The sequence below is a fragment of the Raphanus sativus genome, chromosome 2, assembly GCF_000801105.2.
Source record: "Raphanus sativus cultivar WK10039 chromosome 2, ASM80110v3, whole genome shotgun sequence".
Lineage (NCBI taxonomy): Eukaryota > Viridiplantae > Streptophyta > Magnoliopsida > Brassicales > Brassicaceae > Raphanus > Raphanus sativus.
In genome coordinates, this window is record NC_079512.1 from 17,828,826 (window position 1) to 17,849,401 (window position 20,576).

The 20,576-nt window shown below is 34.4% G+C and overlaps 3 protein-coding genes across 3 annotated transcripts; 2 read left to right on the plus strand and 1 right to left on the minus strand.

The window, feature by feature from the left end:
- Nucleotides 1-1,802: 1,802 nt before the first annotated feature.
- Nucleotides 1,803-5,099, plus strand: LOC108820945 (uncharacterized). The gene is made up of 13 exons (XM_018593983.2): nucleotides 1,803-2,026; nucleotides 2,290-2,342; nucleotides 2,427-2,595; nucleotides 2,670-2,733; nucleotides 2,841-2,920; nucleotides 3,003-3,150; nucleotides 3,276-3,337; nucleotides 3,573-3,635; nucleotides 3,924-3,982; nucleotides 4,296-4,377; nucleotides 4,453-4,496; nucleotides 4,570-4,776; nucleotides 4,857-5,099. Exons 1-13 carry the CDS (start codon nucleotides 1,880-1,882, stop codon nucleotides 4,873-4,875), a joined length of 1,197 nt encoding a protein of 398 aa, XP_018449485.2. The 5' UTR covers nucleotides 1,803-1,879; the 3' UTR covers nucleotides 4,876-5,099.
- A 3,240-nt stretch (nucleotides 5,100-8,339) lies between these two features.
- On the plus strand, nucleotides 8,340-10,002 carry LOC108829742 (heavy metal-associated isoprenylated plant protein 21). Its single transcript, XM_018603341.2, has 3 exons — nucleotides 8,340-8,503; nucleotides 8,949-9,024; nucleotides 9,549-10,002. The coding sequence occupies exons 1-3, from the start codon at nucleotides 8,426-8,428 to the stop codon at nucleotides 9,842-9,844; spliced, it is 450 nt and encodes a 149-aa protein (XP_018458843.1). The 5' UTR covers nucleotides 8,340-8,425; the 3' UTR covers nucleotides 9,845-10,002.
- Nucleotides 10,003-10,762: 760 nt separating this feature from the next.
- On the minus strand, nucleotides 10,763-12,731 carry LOC108836652 (uncharacterized). The gene is given in 4 exon segments (XM_018609784.2): nucleotides 10,763-11,983; nucleotides 11,985-12,073; nucleotides 12,378-12,457; nucleotides 12,576-12,731. Coding segments are annotated over 4 exon segments (918 nt in total). The 5' UTR covers nucleotides 12,623-12,731; the 3' UTR covers nucleotides 10,763-11,281.
- Nucleotides 12,732-20,576: the final 7,845 nt, after the last annotated feature.

The following is a 20,576-nucleotide window of genomic DNA, read 5'->3' on the forward strand; positions in this document are numbered from 1 at the left end:
ATTCCGCGCTTCCAAAGCGTAGATCAAGATCTAGTTGTCATATAAAGACAGAATATGGAAATGATAAGAATCTGCAAGCGTCTGGCTTTAGCGTACGAAAACCCATAACACTAGTACATTGCAATTGCAATTGCAGCAGCCAGTGCCATTGTCATATTATTTATATTTAAGAAAATTGTTCTGAGTAACCATCAAATAAAATATAATTAGGTGTCTAACTGAAAAACAGCATCTATAATTATTACAATATAAACTATATTATTTTTACTTGAGCACCATTAATGCAATAGCTTAAGAGGAGGTGTTTAGTGATTTTCAAACTAAAAAAAAAAGAAAAAAATAAACAAAAGTTGGAAGAGAGAAGCTTTGGTGCTTAATTAAGCACTCCAAGCTTGATTTAAGCATCAATGCTTATCACTTTTACCACTTTAATTATTAAAAAAAAATAAACACCCCTAATTGGATATCTAGGATAATCTTAATACTTTAGAGTTTGATTATAATCTGAACCGAACCGAAATCCAAACTAAAATCCGAAGATATCCAAAATTAATTAAATATATTTATGTTTTTATATATGTTAAGATGATTTATATATTTTAGAGTATTTAAAATATTTGTGTAGTTTGAATTATATTTGTTGAATTTTCCGCCACAAAAAATATGTTTTATACTATTGTTAATTGTGGTATACATAGTATAGCTATTTATAATTTCATTGATATAAACTATACCATTTAATATGATCTATTCTATTAATATAATATCAATATAATCACTATTGTGGATGGTATAACCACACCAACGTCCTACAAATATTTTTATTTTATTTTTCATCAAAGTGATGTATGTTCTTTATATATGTTATCACCGTCAATTTGGCTTAAGAAAATGAGAAAACTGAAAAAGATGCTAAAAGATTTAATAGTGTCAATATCTACTATATTCTTAATATTTTCTTTTGAAATGGTTATTACACAAATTAGCATTTATGTTTATGCTCTATTTATATATATTTTTGATTAAAAGACAAGTCATTTCACTTTTTATAGATGTTTTATATATAAGAACATTCTTTTCCCCCTTTTTAGAGAATTTCCATCCTCACACTATAATTTACTCCATTTATAGAGTAAATGGAGTGTAGTGAACAAAAATAAAAGCATTACTCCATTTATAGAGTAATGCTTTTATTTTTTGTTCATCACTCCATTTTCCATTCCATTTATTCTATAAATTGAGTAAATTATGGAGTAGGGATGGAAATGCTCTTAAAGCGGGGGAGTTCTTGTATTTACACTCCACATCACAACCATTCTTTGCATAACTGACAAATCTCATTTTCTTTTCCATCAATTTTCTTTGTGTATCTAATTTATATATACTTTTTTTTGTCGACAAAAAAAATCTAATTAATATATACATCTTGGAAAAGAAAATCTTTTTTCTTTCGTTCAGATTTTTCAGAATTGACCGAATGTTAAATTGTCGTGCGCCAAGAAATGTTATGATTGGAGATTTTTCTTTTACAAAAAGTTGAATATGATGAAACATAACGTCAAAGACTTAATTTTGCATTCTTAAGATAAAGTTCTGTTTTCAGTGGTACGTCAAGAGCCCAAACTAAAGGCCGAAATCCCCCAAAAGCCCAAAAATCTTGCCGAGTAATGGTCTTTTGTTTAGCCAAAAACTCAAAAACTTCTAAAATCGAAATAATAAGCCCAAAAATATTAGTTGGGGGAAAAATCTCAAATCATTTAATCTTAAGGGACTATAACCGAAAGATTGAACCCTAATTACTACAAAAAGAAAAAAAAAATCGAAACACTGTCGGAAAGGAGGGATCGATTCCGTGATTGAAAGAGAGAAAGAAGCGAAGATGGACGCGATGAGAAAGCAGCTAGATGTGCTCATGGGAGCTAACCGAAACGGCGATGTGACGGAGGTGAATCGCAAATACTACGACCGTGATGTCTGTCGTCTCTACTTATCTGGTCTCTGCCCTCACGAGCTCTTTCAATTGACCGTGAGTTCTATCTCTTCTTCTCCGGCGGCTAATGGGTTTTCAATTAGTATCTCGAAAAACCCTAACTTTCTCGTCTTGGTAACAAAAGTAGAGAGCTTTTGATTTATGAACCCTAACATATCTTATAGAGATTTGTTTGCTAGTGAATGTCTTTGTTTTGCTCTTTAATTGCATGATGAATACTTGAGATTTGTGAGTTTGCTGCCTGTACATCTAAACCTGTATTAATTTGGCCTTTTAATTGTTATTATTATTATTATCAGAAAATGGATATGGGTCCTTGCCCAAAGGTGCACTCTTTGCAGCTCAGGAAAGAGTATCCTTTTTCAGGCACACCAGTTCTTCAGTGGAGATTTACTTCTTTCCTTGTAGGACTTTGTTGCTTTAACTCTTTTCTTAGATATAAAGAAGCGAAGGCAAAAGGTGTTGACAACTACGATAGGGAATTGGAAGACGCAATTGACAGGCTTATTGTGGAGTGTGATAGGAAGATTGCTAGGGCCCTTAAGCGTCTTCAGGAAGAGGATGCCAATGCTGCCATTGCTATTTCTGTCACCCAAGTTACTCAGGTCTTGATCTATAATGTTTTTTTTTGTTCTTTTTAACTCTGGCTTTTCCTCATTGTTTCATTGTTTTACTGCAGTCACCTGAAATTCTCGAGCTATCAAATCAAATCAAAGAGAAGATGAAGGAAGCAGACCTGCATGGTAAATATGAAAATCTTAATTGTCTTTTAATTGGCCACCTATATCTGCTTCCAAGTTCGAAGTCCATTTTTCTGCTTATCTTTAATATGGTGATGTTATTATTGCAGATCTGGAAGGAAAGACGGATATGAAGATTAGAGCTCTTGAGTTAGCTGAGGAGATGAGGACTAAGAGAGCTGACTTACAGGTCTGTGATTTTACGTGCTTTGCTATTTGGTGGCGTCTGGTAATTTACTAACAGTCAAGTTCTTTGTCTTGTTTCCCCACAGGCTGTGCTGCTGTTGGAGGCATTCAACAAAGATAGGGCGTCCTTGCCACAGCCCATCCCAGCTCAGCAGCCATCTGCAGCATTACCTCCGCCGGATCCTCGTACTCAAGAGATGATCAATGAGAAACTAAAGAAAGCTGAAGAGTTTGGTAAGGGGCTACCTCTCTATCTTTTATCTCTTTCGCTATATGTGGTGTGATTTTTAACTTCTTAAAGTGTACACTGTAGTGGTTTAATATTGTGGCTTCTGTTTTTTATTTTTATTTTCATCCAGGCGAACAAGGAATGGTTGATGAGGCGCAGAAAGCACTAGAAGAGGCTGAAGCTCTTAAGAAGGTTTTGTTTTTTCTTCTTAAATTTGTTTTCTGTTTAGCACTTATCTCCTACATACTTCCTAGGATGTGGATTTGTTTATGAAATCTGTTGAAATAGGAATCTCTAGTCTTGTTTTGGGCACATTGTTTGAATAGTTCGGCGTGCTTTTTGTCTCTCCCTCCTTCATTTGTCGTATAATATAGTTTTCCCTATCTTTTGTTAATTCGTAAGAGTATTGTGTCGTTATATGTTTCAGCTTTCTGCTAGGCAAGAACCTGTTGTGGATTCAACCAAGTTCACTGCTGCTGATGTGCGCATTGTAAGTCAATATCACCCCTTTATCATCCATTGAAAAATGTATTTAGAATGTAGAATGTGATTAAAGGAGATGCTCCCTTCTACTAGTATAAAAAAAAGGAAATAGTGGTGGATTTGAAGGAGAATTCATTTTATTCTTTTAAAGCATGCATGGCCATGTTCCTAATAGTCAAACAGCTTAGTAAAGATTGCTTTTGAACAGAAACATACCATGTTCTCATCCTTGTCTATTTATTTTTGTTAATTTGTTAGTTGTTAGCCCTCACTCTCTGTTTCTTTGTTGTCTCAGACAGACCAGAAGCTGCGTCTATGTGACATATGCGGAGCATTTTTGAGCATCTATGACAAGTTAAGTTCTGTTACTTTTTTTTAAAAAAATTGTGCGTTATAGCTCCTTGGCGTTTAGCTAGTAGTAATAGATTCCTGAGTTGCAAGTGGGTTCCATTATTTGACACGGGCTATTGTACCTCTCCTTTTCACCAGCAGCAGGCTTTTTGCGCTCAGTTTAAAGAGGATTACTTATTGCAGCTAATAAATGTGCGTTCTATTCTTGATTTATTGGTACCTGTTAGAGATAAATATTAGACCCTTTAAAACTATATCTATGTCACGGTGATTTTGTATTTGGCAATATTTAAAAAATCTTTTGTGGTGCCTTTAGTGATCGTCGGTTAGCTGATCATTTTGGAGGGAAGCTTCATTTGGGTTACATGCTGATCCGTGACAAATTAGCAGAGCTTCAGGTAAATAAATAATAAAGAATATAACTTTAACTGTGATCAATGTAGACTGTATATTAATCTATATGTTTTCTTCAGGAGGAGAAAAACAAAGTTCACAAGGAACGGGTGGAAGAAAGAAGGTTTACTTTCCTAAGCTTTTTAAACACATTCTTGGTTTACTTGAATATTTTCACTGAAAACTACCAATCTCAGATCAAAAGAGAGGAGCAGAGAGCGAGAATCAAGTAGAGATAGGGACAGAGGTGATAGCCGTGACCGTGGAAGAGATGTTGATCGTAGGAGTAGAGATCGTGACAGGCATCATGAACACCGTGATCATGAAAGAAACTATGACTCGAGAAGCGGGCGGGACCGGTCCAGGTCTAGGGAAAGACACAGGGATTATGATCGCCGCAGCAGGTAACTTTGATCAAGAAAACATATTTATCAACTGCATATCTTTTGGTTCCATTTAAACTTATGTTTCAACCGTGTTACAGACGCCATGACCGCTACTAAGACACTGCCAGAGACGGTTGCAGCAGGTTTAAGAGGCGTCTAGGATCAAGCTGGAGTTACAAACACTGTTTCCTTCTTCTTATGTGTTGCAAGATTTTTGAGATTGTACGGTGCTAAGTTTGTAAGAAGAATGTTTCTTCGTATGCTTTTTATATGTTGTTGCAGTAGTTTCATGGCTCTCTCAGATATGACACAATCAAATTTGTCACAGAATTAAATAACTATGAACTCTCCTAGAAGTACTTCTGGGCAAGTGGTTTAGTCCACTTTTGCGAGTGGAAGCATGGTTTTTTTTTTTTTTGACTTCGAATTTTACTAAGTTCCATCAATTTTATTTTTACTAATATTATCCGAACCAAAAATACTAGAGTTCGTATAGTATAACTGTATAAGTTGACAGTCTGGACTTTACTTAAAATTCTACACTATCCAGTTGCAGTTATTCTAGAACAAGAACAAAAACAAAACAAAATTGTGGCAATTCTTTTGGATTCTGATAGCTTTTTTTTGGGGCAAAGGATTCTGATTGCTAATGACAAAAATCAACGGTTGATTTAAAGCTGTAAAGAGTAAATACCACAGACTCAAATCAATACCTGTCTAACACAAGTCGCTTAGATTCTACGAGTTATTTAAAAATTCTCTGATATGTTTCAGGTATAACAAAGAGGGATACATTGTTCAAATACATAAATGGAAGATTCTAAATCTTCAGTATAAAGTTAACTTATAGATTATACAAAAAGCATGGGTTCAACGTCATGTCATCGTATGATGTACTTTTTTTGTTCAACATCATACATCGTATGATGTACTTCTCTCGGTATATTAACTGAAATTCAATGTCAACTAGATCATCAACATAATAGTACATTCACATCATATTATATGGTACGATGTATATACTTACATATTTATATTATAATTTTCATGAGCAGAACAACCTAAACTCACGCAACATCATTCACGAACTATATGTTTATATACACAACTATAAAAAGGAAGGTCAGAGATCATTTGTAACTCGACATCATATTGTGGCACAAAGCATCTAGAGTCTTTAGCATCGTTCAATGATTTTAGTCAAACAATAAACAACGGCCATCGTTCATTTTAGCTTTGATTAAAGCATCTGATAATAGTGTATTAGAAACCTAGTCTCCTATATTGGGTTAGAAAGATCATAATCATATAAAATAGATGATTCACTCCTTTATTACCAATTGATTTTATTTTTGAGGTTCATCTAATTAACATGGTATCAGAGTCTGATCCAAAATGTTTAATTCGATCCACATCGATATGATCCAAAGAAAGTTGATATATTAATTTTAATATAACTTATTATTTTAGATATAAGGTTGATCAGTCTGTAAGTATATTGAGTTAAATATATTCTTTCAAATTCAAAATTAAATATAATTATTTTATTTTTATGGTTTACGTGGTCGGACTAATAAAATTAAGTATTCAGGCTCCGTTTACTAAAAATTCAGTTGATAATTAATATAAAATATGTTATATATAATTAAGTTAAATCAAATTAATTTTATTTATCGTTTAAAAATGCATGTATGATCATAATATTTATCAAATTGTATGTTCATTTAAAATATATATATATATTAAAAAATAAAAGATGATCAATAGGAAGTTACAAATATAAGTAACTAATATATTTTGGAAAGCTCATGAACACATATCAATATTTACAATAGATTAAAATATTTAATAAATTCTAAATAATTTTATGTCTTAGATTTATTGAAAGGTAAACTAAAATTTATTTTAATTAATCTAAAAATAAGAATTCATATTTAATTTGGTATTTTGATTATAGTTATATTAAACTCAGCAAACATAAAACATTAAAAATAAAATTTATATTAGGAAAACATAATTTTAACAATAAAAATATAATATATCTACCTCGTTAAAGTATATAGTGTTATGTTATTTAAAATATTTTGTAATTATTTGATCAAAATAGTCTATTGTTAAATGATAATTTTTAATATCCCTTAAAAATAAGCAGTAAAATTTTGTGATTGTATTTGAGAAATCATATTATATAAGTAAAATATAATTTATAGATATTATTTCTGTAGATATTATAGTCAACTAAATATATGAAAGATAAATAAAACATTTCAATAATACTAATTATAAACTATTTTTAGTCAATTAAACATATATCATTTTATGCTACTTAATTATTTTATGTAATCATCTATGAAATTAGATATACTATCAAAATATTTCTATTGCTTTGAATATATATATTATATATATATATATATATATATATATTGTTTAAAACTATGTTTTAAAATAAATAATATTTCTTTTTCTAATATCAAGATTATCTTTCTGAAAATTGTTTTATGAAATCACATGATATACATATATTTTTTTTTATCTAAGAAACAATAAATATAAAGCAAGTATTTTATTACTTCAAAAGTATACTTTATGTTATTTAAAAATATTTTTAAAATAGAATATTACTATCTTTTGAAATTTCCTTTTTTAACTAAATCATATTATATATACATATATTTTCGTTTTTAAATTCAATTTTTAAAGTTTATAATTGTTTCCTTTTTTAATATATATGTTATGTGGAAAATTTTAAAAAGGAAATTAAATAAAAAATAATAGTATTTAAATGTAATATTTTTAATTCATTAATGGTATCAATGTAATCAACTATCGTGAGAGTTCACATGAGCGCGACATCGATTTTTAAAGTTTATAAATGTTTCCTTTTTAATATATATGTTATATGAAAATTTTTAAAAAGGAAATTAAATTATAAATAATAGTATTTAAATGTAATATTTTTAATTCATTAAGAGTATCAATATAATCAATCATCGTGAGAGCTAACGTGAGCGCGACACATAAGAAACTGAATTCTCAAATAATATTATAGAGATGGTTTCTGAGTTGAGGGGAGCATATTTGGCAATTATTGGAACTTTATTTTTGATATATAATAATTGGGTGAAAAATCCATAGTCTTTGAATCGAAACCAAAGCAAATGCCAATAGAAAAGGAACGTTGTCTAGTAAGGCCAATAAAGAGCTTTTTAGCACATCATTTCTCACTACAATAGTAAGAAGAAAGTGACACTTTTTTATATCAAAATAGCTATTTAACATAATTATATTGCTCTTTCAAGTTTCATCAATTTCGAGTTCGAACAGAAAACTAAGTTTGAGGAGAAGTTTCATTTTTTATATTAGAATTTTTGATCGATTGTTCTTTATTTTCCTTATCACTTTCCGTTCCTAATACACCTTTTCTTCTACAATGGGAAATAGTTACATTCTTTTAAATGGAAATAGACCACTAATATTTTTGAAGAAAGCCTATATAACATGGAATCTTGAAAGCATGTCACGTTACTCTCTTCTCCTCTCTATATAAGATAGGCTCTTTCTTCTTCTCTCCCAATATACACACACACTCATACACATAATATATATATATATATTGATATCCATTTGATCATATATTAATACATAGTTTTTGGTGAAGAAAGGAATGGGTGCATTTGATTATATCTCTAGCTTCTGTTCTTATACATACTCTAATGCCAAAACCAAGCGTAAGCCATTGCAGGTTTGTTCTTCTCTTATTATCTTCACTTCTTGGCTTTTTGGTTATTTATGGAAAACAATAGTCTATTATCTCTCTCTATATATATTCCAATCAATTTGGGTTAACTCGAAAACCTTATGCTAGCACGTTTCGTGTGCATAAAATTCATATGTTATGTTTTAGAACATGATCACGTTCGTGTCATCGTGTGCATGAAAGATATGTGTTTTTTGTCATCATGATTCTATGAACACAAGTGAAATGCGATTGTAAACAAGAAAGCTAGTAATGAACACTTTTCTTCCTGAAACTTAGTTGTGTATTTTTATATCGGTACATCATAGTTGACATACATGATGCAGTAACAGAATAAAATAGTATTAAACTAAAACAACGGTAATGAATGGATGAATTTATATAAATTTTGATGTTTATTTTAGTAAGGTTAATGAATGGGTTTTTGTAGACAGTGGATATCAAGGTGAAAATGGACTGTGATGGTTGTGAAAGAAGAGTTAGAAACGTGGTTCGTCGCATGAAAGGTTCTCATTCTCATCTCTCACCGGCTTTGAATCAAAACTTTGTGCAAATAGTCTTTTTTTTTCTTACCTTTTACTCTTTTTGTTTCCATTTTCTTTATTCTCCCTGCTTTAATTTCTCTTTAAAGATTCTTATGCTTCTCTTAAAATTACAATTTCATAGCTTCCCCAAATATAACTTATAATTACTAATCATTTGCTTGTAAAAGACTACAAAAACTCTGTTTGGAAATATTATGATTCAAAAAGTCAGGAATGCATGTTTCAAGAAAAAAGAGTCAGCGAACATATTTTTTAAACATAATAATTCTAATTTCTTAATTATCTAAAAGTAAGTAAAATAATTTGTGTATAAGTATACTATTAACTTTAAGTTAAATATTCAATTAGAATACTTTTTAATATTTAAAATCATGATGTAGTCATACGTTGTAAACGTTTATTCATATTTGATTTTGTTCAGAATACATATCATTTTAGACCATTGATTACATTTTTTTGTTAATGTTTGGAACCGAGCGGTACAGGCGTGAAATCAGTGGAGGTAAACCGGAAACAGAGCCGGATAACGGTGAACGGTCACGTGGACCCAAACAAGGTGTTGAAGAGAGTGAAGAGCACAGGGAAGAAGGCAGAGTTTTGGCCTTACATACCTCAGCATATGGTCTACTACCCATTTGACACTGGCATGTACGACAAACGCGCTCCCGCAGGCCACATCCGCAACCCCACACAAGCGTTTCCAGCTGCAAACACACCTGGTGAGAACTACGTTTCACTCTTTAGCGACGACAACGTCCAGGCCGCTTGTTCCATCATGTGAAATTGTGCGAACAAGATACATGTTATGTGTATTTTTTGTTGTGTGTCTTGTTATACACATCTACTTTTGGTATTATTCTCATATAGTAAAGGTAAGGCAGAGTCTATGTAACTATGGAGACAATTTTCGAACGGAATCAAAGCTATAAATGATACAAAAAATATTTATGGTTATTTTTTTCTGGAGTGTTGGTGTCGATTTTTTTGCTCGTTTTGAAAATGGCCTCATTGGCTTAAGATACGATCTATCTAACTCCCAATAGACTTTCTCAAACTCTGTCGACCTTATAACATGGTAAAGCAAACGAAAACTCAAAAAATAACCGTGGCCTTGATATTAAGATAGTACGTACCTATAATGACTGAAGGCTATTAGCCTATTACTTGTCACTAGATTCTTTTGAAGCATTTCATTCGATTAGAAAGTACTATTTTAGCATTATCATCAAATGTTAGCCAAAGAATGCGTTGGTCCTCCAGGAATGTATAATAGAATATAACCTTAAACCACCACCAAAAGTTCATGAACTGAGAAAGTGAGTTGTACCACGGATACATTTTGTCTGCATGGTCTAGTATCCTATTCGAGCATTATTTATTTTATACATATTTAGTTGAGTGATACTCGAAGTAGTCAAATCAATAACCCCTAAGCTTAGTGGATTCCCAAGAGTAAAAATAGGCTCCTCTGTTTTACAAGTTGTGTTCATTTTGCCATGTATTTATTAAATACTATAATCTAGTATTAAATTTGATATGTTTTATGATTAATTAAACTATATTTAAATAAAATTTTTGAGTAGTAATAATTTTTAATTAGCTAAAACAATTTATAATATGAAAATAATAGACCAACGTATGTTGGTGAATTTATCTAATTTCTATAGGACATGATTTGACGAAAATTAAAATTAATAAATAAACAAATAAGAATATTAGGAAGAGACCCAAAAATCAAGCATCTTGTGATTTGTTAAGCTTCAAATGGCAACAGAGTGTCAACATTACAAGTTCCAACTTTTTTAACACCAAAGAAAAAACTTTTGAAGATCAAAGTGCCAGAAAAGCTGTATTATTCCAACAAAAATGTCCAATAGGGACCAAAGCATCTTTAGCTTTTCCTACAAAAGCTTCTTTAGTAGAAGGAATATAAAGTCTTCCCCAGAATCACTCCAAAGGAAAGGTGTTCAATCACGGTACCGACTCTTTACAGGATTGGTATCAGGATGAAACAGTCACAACATTCTTTAACTCATTCTTGTTGAAGATGTTTGCTGTTGTTGTTCTCTAAGCATTCCTCTAACCATGCAAAGATCCATTATGAATCAACATAGCAGCAACAACTTACAGGATGTAGATTTGGTAATGTGATGAGTGGACTTACTACCTGTTAAAATCTATTATAGGATCTTTGAATAGGCAGGCAAGGAGCTTTTTTTTACCGCTTCTGAGCTTTCCTTCTCCTGGACTGTGCCTTCTGCCATTTCTTCCTAGGCACTAGTTTACTCTTGGGCTTCAACTTTATCTCAGGCGTGAATTTGAAGTTTGGATCTCTCATGCGAGTTTGTATATCCTTGAAGAACTGCATGTTCAACCTCTTGGGTCCACCTTTTCTCAGCTCCTCATATTCAGGCCCTGAGATGATGTTCTCAAACGCTCCAATCAAAATGTCGACATCACTCATCACTTCCCACACGTTTGTGTAACGCCCGTCAGGCCCTTTGTTAAGCTTCTTCAACGCGTTCTCAACGGCAAGCTTCCTCGCCTGTTTACCAGGTGAAAGCTCCTCAGGCTCGTTTTCGGATTTCAACAGCTCAGAGATTGTCCTGTACTTTGGTTTCTCCTCGAACTCAAACAGCTTGTCCAAGTACTTATCAGATGCTTCGTTCGGGTGCGGTTCTGTCGGAATATCGTCGTCGTCATCACCTTCGTCGCCGGTCCATAACGTTTTCTCCTCATCGCTTCCAGACCAAACGCTGTATAACTCGTCACTATCGTCTGCATCGATTAGATCAGAGGTGGCTTTAGCTTGTTGCCTAGCTTTCTTAACCTCTTTCTCAAGTCCTTTATCATCGCTTTCGTCTTCACTTCCTGACCATAGAGTGTCATCATCATCATCATCCTTCATATCTTTCTCCCATGCTTTTTCTAAAATCAGCATCACCAGGTTTCACATTACTACCAAAGAGATTGTAGTCTTTACGACCTCCACTTGCGTATGATCGAGTTGCTGCAAGAGAATAAAACAACTAAGATTAACTAAACCATTCTCAAAGGATTATGCTGCAATCGTTATTTAGAGATGATTATGCAACCGTTGATGTTAGGTCATATCTTAGGACTAAGGTTCCTTCCTTCCTACCACAGTGTTTCAGAGTTAAATCATATTCCAACAGAAAAAAAAAGAAGAAAACTTTAAAAGAGCCGTGAACAAGTAAGCTCTATTTCTCTCTCAGCGGCATTTCAACAAACACCTTGTCTACTACTAAATCTAAAGACACGAGAGATACGAACAGAGAGTCGAAGAATGAAACCTTGTCGTAAGTTGTGGCCGCGAGATGCCCAGTTCTGAGCAGAGTTAGGCGCCGGACTCGAAAGGAAGCGACTTTGTGATCTACAAATTTAAAAAAATAAGCAAAAAATCCGTCAGCTTCGATTTTATATGGGTTTTTGATTGAAAGGGAGATTTTGTTGTCGCTCTATTGAGTTACACTCTCAGACTGGAACCCAACCTTTTGGCTATGATAGAGAACAGAGGAGAGATTCTTCGCAGGAACATCCTATCTTCTCTTTAACAGTCGACGGCTTTTTTCTCTTTTGGACAACCTTTAGTCACTTAACGAAATACTGGTAACTAACACATGTTTTGTTAACTAAAATATGACAAAGAGTGCCAAGCTAAATTTCGAACTTGGCACCTTACAGACATTAGTAATTGACTAAACCTATGTATTTTAATCTTATCTGAATTGGTTTCCAGTTAAATTTACCAGAAAAAAATTAAAAAAAAATTGATTACTTAATTTTGTATTTTACAGTATATTATTATCCCATATGCAGTTTCATTTATATAATAATGTTGAATTGAGACTATTTGATTTCGGTCGGGTGATTCGGATTTTCGGATTTTCGATATTATTTTAATTTTCATAAGTCCCATTCAGGTTTTACTAATTATTGTCGATTTGGATCGAATGTAACCAAAGTCTAAAATCGTCTAAAATATATTCTTTAAACTTCAAAAATTGACAAATTTGTTTTTCAAAATATATAAATTATTTACAAATTTAATTAAAAATTACTTAAACTATCTAAATTAACTAAAAAGTAGTCAAAATGACAAATAAAATAAACTACAAGAATATTTTGAATACTTTAAAATATATAAATCACCTTAACATATATAAAAACATTAATATATTTAACTAATTTCAGATATCTTCAGATCTTAGTTTGGATTTCGGTTCGGTTAAGGTTATAACCAAACTCCAAGTACTAGGTTCATAAGTTCCATTCAGATATTTTTGTATAACATTTTAGATCCGATTTCGGATTTTCCGGTTCGGGTTTAGATAGGTATTCCGAGTTGAGTTAAAGATGCTTAGGCCTAATTTTGTATCACCCGCCTTTTTGTTTACATAATGATCTTGATTTTATTTGAGAATTAGCTAGGGTTTCATGATGTCTACCTATGTAAACCGACTATATATGGCTAGTGGCGGAGCCACATCAATAGCATGTGGAACAGTTGACCTATATACATTTATGAAAAAAATTGTTTACACGTATATATATATCTTTGAAAATTTTGAAAATAGTGTAAAATTTTCATTGATATATGTTAACTATGGACTGATCTCCTTGACAAAATTTCTAGCTCTGTCACTGTATATGGCTGATGTATTTTAACCCTTTTAAATTTTGTTTTTGTTGACTTAAGCTTGAAGTTAACTTGAGATAGAAGTTATCCTAATGAGATTAGGATTAGAAGGATTGATGTTTATCCAAAGATATATTACCTAATGAGTTTAGGAACTTGTAATAGCTATATAAGGAGATGCTAAGTTTGTAGCATAACTTATGAGTTTGAGTTTGAGTCTTGAGAGCTATCAATAAAGTGAGTACTTTTGAGATATCAAGTTTGCATTCATAAGGTTTACGATTCAATATTTGGTATCAGAGCACTATTGAAATCGTAAGAGATGGGAGATAAGGATCTTGTTGTGTCGACAAACAAATCAAGAGAGAATGGTCCCTCGACCATTCAATGTCCAATGCTCAATGCCATAAACTATACGGTATGGAGCATGAGGATGAAAGCAGCGCTTAAAGTACATAAGGTGTGGGAAGCAATCGAGCCAGGAATAGCAGAAGGAGAGAAGAACGACTTGGCTCGTGCACTTCTATTTCAGTCTGTACCAGAAAGCTTGATCTTGCAGATAGGTAATCTAGAGACCTCGAAGGAGATATGGGATTCTGTAAAATCAAGACATGTGGGAGCTGACAGGGTCCGAGAAGCCAGGTTGCAGACACTGAGAGATGACTTCAACCGACTAAAGATGAAGGATACAGAAAGCATTGATGATTTCTCAGGGAAGCTTTCGGAGATGTCGTCGAAATCTGCTTCTTTGGGAGAAACTATTGAGGAACCAAAGCTAGTGAAGAAGTTCTTGAGCAGTCTTCCAAGAAAAAAATACATACATATCATAGCAGCTCTTGAACAGGTTCTTGATCTCAATACTACAGGATTTGAGGATATGGTTGGGCGTCTAAAAGCGTATGAAGAAAGAATCAAAGAAGAAGAGAAGGAAGAAGATACAAGCAAACTGCTGTATACTAATTATGATAATCAAGATTCGCAAGACAGTGGCTATGGTAGAGGCAGGGGACGAGGTGGACGTCTTAATAGCAGAGGAAGAGGGCGTGGTCGTTGGAATAACCGAACAGATTGGAAAGATGGAAGGGATACAAGCAAAGTCGTATGTTTTAGATGCGATAAAAGTGGTCACTATGCCTACAACTGTCCAGACCGTCTTCTTAAGCTCCAAGAGACACAAGAAAACGACAATGAAAGTACACATCAAGCTGAGGAGCTAATGATCAATGAGGTTGTGCAGGATGATGTAGAGCATGATGAGGTCGTGCATGATGAGGTTGTGCAGGATGAGGTCGTGCATGATGAGGTTGTGCATGATAATGAAAGTACAGAGGAGTTGATGATGAATGAGATCGTGTACCTGAATGAAGAGAATGTGTCACCTAGCAAGCTTGAGACACACACGGATGGAGACAACATGTGGTATCTAGACAATGGAGCTAGCAATCACATGTCTGGAAGAAGAGAATTCTTTGAGAAGCTTGATGAAGGGGTCACAGGCAAGGTGAGATTTGGTGATGATTCACGCATCGATATTAAAGGAAAGGGCTCTATAAACTTTATCAACAAAGAAGGGAAACGAAAGATATTGGCGAATGTCTATTATATTCCAGAGCTAAAAAGTAATATTATTAGCTTAGGACAAGCTACAGAGTCCGGTTGTGATGTGAGGATGCGAGACAATTTCTTGGAGGTATATGACCGTGAAGGGAGCTTGTTAGTAAAGGCAATAAGGGCTAGAAATCGACTGTACAAGGTATCAATGGAAGTTGAGATTGGTAAGTGTCTGCAAGCCACAAAGATCGATGATTCTGCTATATGGCACGCAAGGCTTGGACATGTTGGTACAGATAATATGAAGAAGATGATTAGTAAGGAGATTATAAGAGGTATACCGGACATAGGAGTTGAGAAAGAAATCTGTGGATCATGCTCAATGGGAAAACAAACACGACAAAGCTTTCCAAAGGCAACAACTTATCGAGCTACACAAGCTCTTGAGCTTGTCCACGGAGATCTTTGTGGTCCAATATCTCCATCAACAGCAGGAAAGAATAGGTATGTGTTTGTATTGATTGATGATCATACACGATACATGTGGACGATTCTATTGAAAGAGAAAAGTGAAGCTCTTGAAAAGTTCAAGGTATTCAAAAGTATCGTTGAGAAAGAAACAGGTAGGCTCATCAAGACGTTCCGTACAGACAGGGGTGGAGAGTTTTGCTCTGGAGAGTTCAATACGTTCTGCGATATTCATGGCATCAAACGTCACCTCACAGCTCCATATTCGCCACAACAGAACGGAGTTGTAGAGCGGCGTAACCGAACTTTGATGGAGATGACAAGGAGCATTATGAAGCACATGAATGTTCCTAACTACTTATGGGGAGAAGCAGTGAGACACTCGACTTACTTGATTAATAGAGTCGCAACAAGGACTTTGTCTCCACTACAGACACCATATGAGAGCCTTAAAGGGAAGAAACCGAGTGTTCAACACCTGCGTGTATTCGGATGTGTTTGCTACGCAAGAAACGAAGCACCACACCTAAGGAAACTAGATGATAGAGCACGAGCAGTAGTACACTTGGGAATTGAACCAGGAACAAAGGCGTATCGGTTATACAATCCAACTAGTCGGAAGATATTAGTGAGCAGAGACGTCATCTTTGACGAAGAAAAGAGTTGGAAGTGGAATACAAACAAGGAGGAGATATGTGAACCAGGCTTGATCACGTTCAGAATAACTGGAGATGATGATACAGATGATACTAGTGAAGAGAATAAAGGCGAGGTTTCTGAAGATACAGAGGAGGTTGCTAATAAAAAAACAGAGTACGAAGAAACAGAGGAGGAAGAAACAGAGGAAGTAAGCGTAAGAAGATCAACGAGACCAAGCGTGAAACCTGCTTATCTCGATGACTACGTGTTGATCACTGAGATGCTTGAAACAGAGAGAATCCTTCTGTACATCAATGAGGAGCCATGGGACTGGAGTGAGGCAAAACATAAGAAAGTATGGAGGGATGCTTGTGAAGATGAAATTGCGAGTATCAAGAAGAATAAAACATGGACTCTAGTCGATCTACCTGATGGATGCAAAGCTATTGGGTTGAAGTGGGTCTTTAAACTGAAACGCAACGCTGATGGGAGTATAAATAAATACAAAGCAAGACTTGTGGCAAAAGGCTACGTACAACGACATGGTATTGACTTTGAGGAAGTGTTTGCTCCAGTTGCAAGACTAGAAACTGTGAGAGTAATCATAGCTTTGGCTGCGTCTAACTCATGGGAGATACATCATCTCGATGTGAAAACGGCATTCTTGCATGGAGAACTGCTAGAAGAAGTATATGTATCTCAACCGGAGGGTTTCAAGGTGAGAGGAAGTGAAACAAAGGTCTACAAATTGCACAAGGCGCTCTACGGTTTGAAGCAGGCACCTAGAGCCTGGAATGTGAAGCTAAAACAGATTCTTAAGGAGCTCGGCTTTAGTAAGTGTTCTAAAGAACCATCGTTGTTTCACAGAAGAACAAAGAAATCACAGCTCCTGGTTGCAGTGTATGTGGATGATCTGCTCGTTACGGGTTCAAACTTAGAAGATATCAATGAGTTCAAGCTAGAGATGGCGACGAAGTTTGAGATGAGTGATCTCGGAAAGCTTAATTACTATTTGGGGATAGAGGTTATACAGTTGAAAGATGGCGTGATCCTAAAACAAGAAAGATATGCAACTAGGATTCTCGATGAGGCAGGAATGAGTGAATGTAATGCGGTTCATGTGCCAATGGAACCAGGTCTGAAGCTTGCTCAATCACCAGAAGAAGAAGCAGTCAATGAAACTGAGTTCCGGAGAAACATAGGATGCCTAAGATACCTGATTCACACAAGACCAGACCTAGCTCAGAGTGTTGGTGTGCTTAGTCGTTATATGCATAATCCGAGGAGTTCTCATGCGGCTGCGTTGAAACAGGTTTTGAGATACCTCAAGGGAACTTGTTCTCTCGGAATATAATAGACATTCGCCAATATCTTTCGTTTCCCTTCTTTGTTGATAAAGTTTATAGAGCCCTTTCCTTTAATATCGATGCGTGAATCATCACCAAATCTTCACCCCTTGCATGTCTAAAATACTAATTTAGTGATCCTTTAGATCAGAACCGTGTTTCCTCCTTCTCAGTTTGAGGATGCAGTTAGATGGATCAAAGACCCGACCAGAAACAAGAATGTTTGGTTCATCCTAAAGCTGTTCATCCTAAAGCTTGCTTTCAAAGCATCTTGCTACTCAATTTGGAAAGAACGCAATGTTCGTCTTCATACCGCTGTCTCGAGATCCTGAGACCTTCTAACACTCTTATTGCATATATTAGCTTAACTATTAGGAGCAAGCTGGATTTTCTGTCCAGAGCTCAACGGAACTTTCCCACAACGGTCTCCTTCCTGACAACATGGTTTAGTATGTTTCATTGAATTAGGATGCATTTATCTTTTTCTGATCTATGCAAGTCGTATGTGATTTGAGATTTTGTGCTGTAAGTCTGCGGGTCTTCGATTATTTAATATAAATGAAAGAATCAGTTTTTAAAAAAAACATATATACAGAGCATTGGCAAGCGACAGCTTACGTGGTTTGAAAAGAAAGGAATGCACGATGTCATGGGGAGAACAGAGGCTACGAAGGCGTGTGCAGCTTTGGCTAGCAACAAGGGGGTCATTGGGTTAATTCTGTAACCAATTGAGTCAATATCCATTACAAAATAGGCTTACAAATTGAAGCTTTATATTTAACATGTGTCAATTGCACTCCCATCCTTCTATATGTAGGTCCGTCTTTGGTGCTGGACAGGGGCGGACCGATGTTGGCAGTGGGTGTGAAACGTGCTCAATACTAACTTCTATATATTTGTTGTGATTTGTTCAAAAAATAAAAATATATTTGTTGTGAAAAGTAAGCACAAAGAGAATCATGTAGCTAATTGGTAGCAAATTTCAAAAGCATGCCCTATTTAACCCGAGTTCGAGTCCATTTGCTGAGTTTTTTTTTTTGTAAAATATTTTCTTTTGATTTACTAATCTATAACTATTCTTTTATAACTGTATTATTTTCTTTTTTAATAAAATGAATATTTTCATAAATATCATAAATTTGTGATGAAAATGACTAAATTAACCTTTTAAATCATTTATAAAAATTAGTACATCCAGTTTCATCTCTTAAATATTAATTCCTAAACAACAATCCATAAAGTTAAGATATTTTTGCTTGAAAATATTTTTTTAAATGATAGTCAACTTACTGCATTTCAATAACTTTTTAATATTTTTGTTCTCAAAACAAAACAACTAATAATTAATTAAAATTTAACTTTAACAATTATTTTATTAAATTTATTTTATAAGACAAAAGCAAAACTAAAAGGAGTAATTTTATAGACTATCTGCATATATAATTTTATGATATTATTGAAAATTAATATTTAAAATTTTAAAAATGATTTCTTTTAATTTTATTCAATCTGAGAAAATTAGTGACTAATTTAATGTAAAAACCATAGTTTTAATTTAATTTATTAAATTATATTTAATACAAAATATATTTATATATTGTGTCTTATGTCAAGTTATTTTCTAGATCCGCTCGTCGTGCTGGATGGCCTAAATATACACTTCTTTTCACAGTTACTGATTCCAAGACGCATGCAAACCATGAAGATTGCTATTACCAACATAATTCTTTTTTTTTTTTTTTTGTTTAACCTGGGGGTATCCCAGGCCCAGAAGGCCCAGACTAATCCCCAAGGGGAAGGAATGCCCACGGATAGACGCCCCTCCCAGTTTTTCAAATGGGCCGAAAGCATGGCCCATATCCGTGTGGGTGACAAGAGCGTTGCAAGGTAGTTCCCTCCGGCGTGGATCGAACCCCCTACCTGGGTGCAGGCGGGGACCCGTCCTAACCATTGGGCTACAACGTCTTGTCAACATAATTCTTATTTTGCTTTCAAAATTAGCCTTGAACATGTATGTTTTTTATTGAAATCAAACCTTGATATCGTACTCAACGAACTGTAAACTCGTGAACTCAAGAACTCAAACTCAACCTTTATTGCCTTAGAAAAACTCTCACAAAACTAAAGCTCTCAACTCTTACAATATGTCATCTCATGACTTCTCTTTATATACTACATATTAAGTTCCTAAACTCATTAGGAAACATATCTTATAGATAACTTCAAATCTATCTAATCCTAAGCTCATTAGGATAACTTCAACTCCAAGCTTATCCAACATTCTCCCCCATAAGCTTGTAACCTCCATTCTTCATGTCTTGTACTCCAATGAGATCTCTCATCTCTTTAAACTTCAATCTTCCAAGAGCCTTAGTTAATATGTCGGCCTTTTGCTCCTTGCCGGCTACATGCTCCACTTCTACAAGTCCATCCTCAACACATTCTCTAATAAAATGGAACCTTTTGTGGATGTGTTTACTCCTGCCATGAAACACTGGATTTTTAGTCAAGGCGATAGCAGATTTGTTATCAATATGGATCACTGCCTTGCTGTTGCCTTCCACGATTTCCTCCAGAAGTTCTTGGAGCCAGATGGCTTGCTTTGCTGTCTCGGTGGCTGCCATGAACTCTGCTTCACACGACGAGAGAGCAACGATTTCCTGCTTAGTTGAGCACCATGAAACCGGACATTCATTCAAGTAGAAGATGTGTCCCGTTGTACTTCTACCATCATCTGGGTCCACATTAAAGCTGCTGTCGCTGAATCCTATGAGTCCTTTCAGTGCCTTTCTTTTGTAGAAGAGACCAAACGAGCAACTCCCACGAAGATACCTAAGTATCTGTTTTAA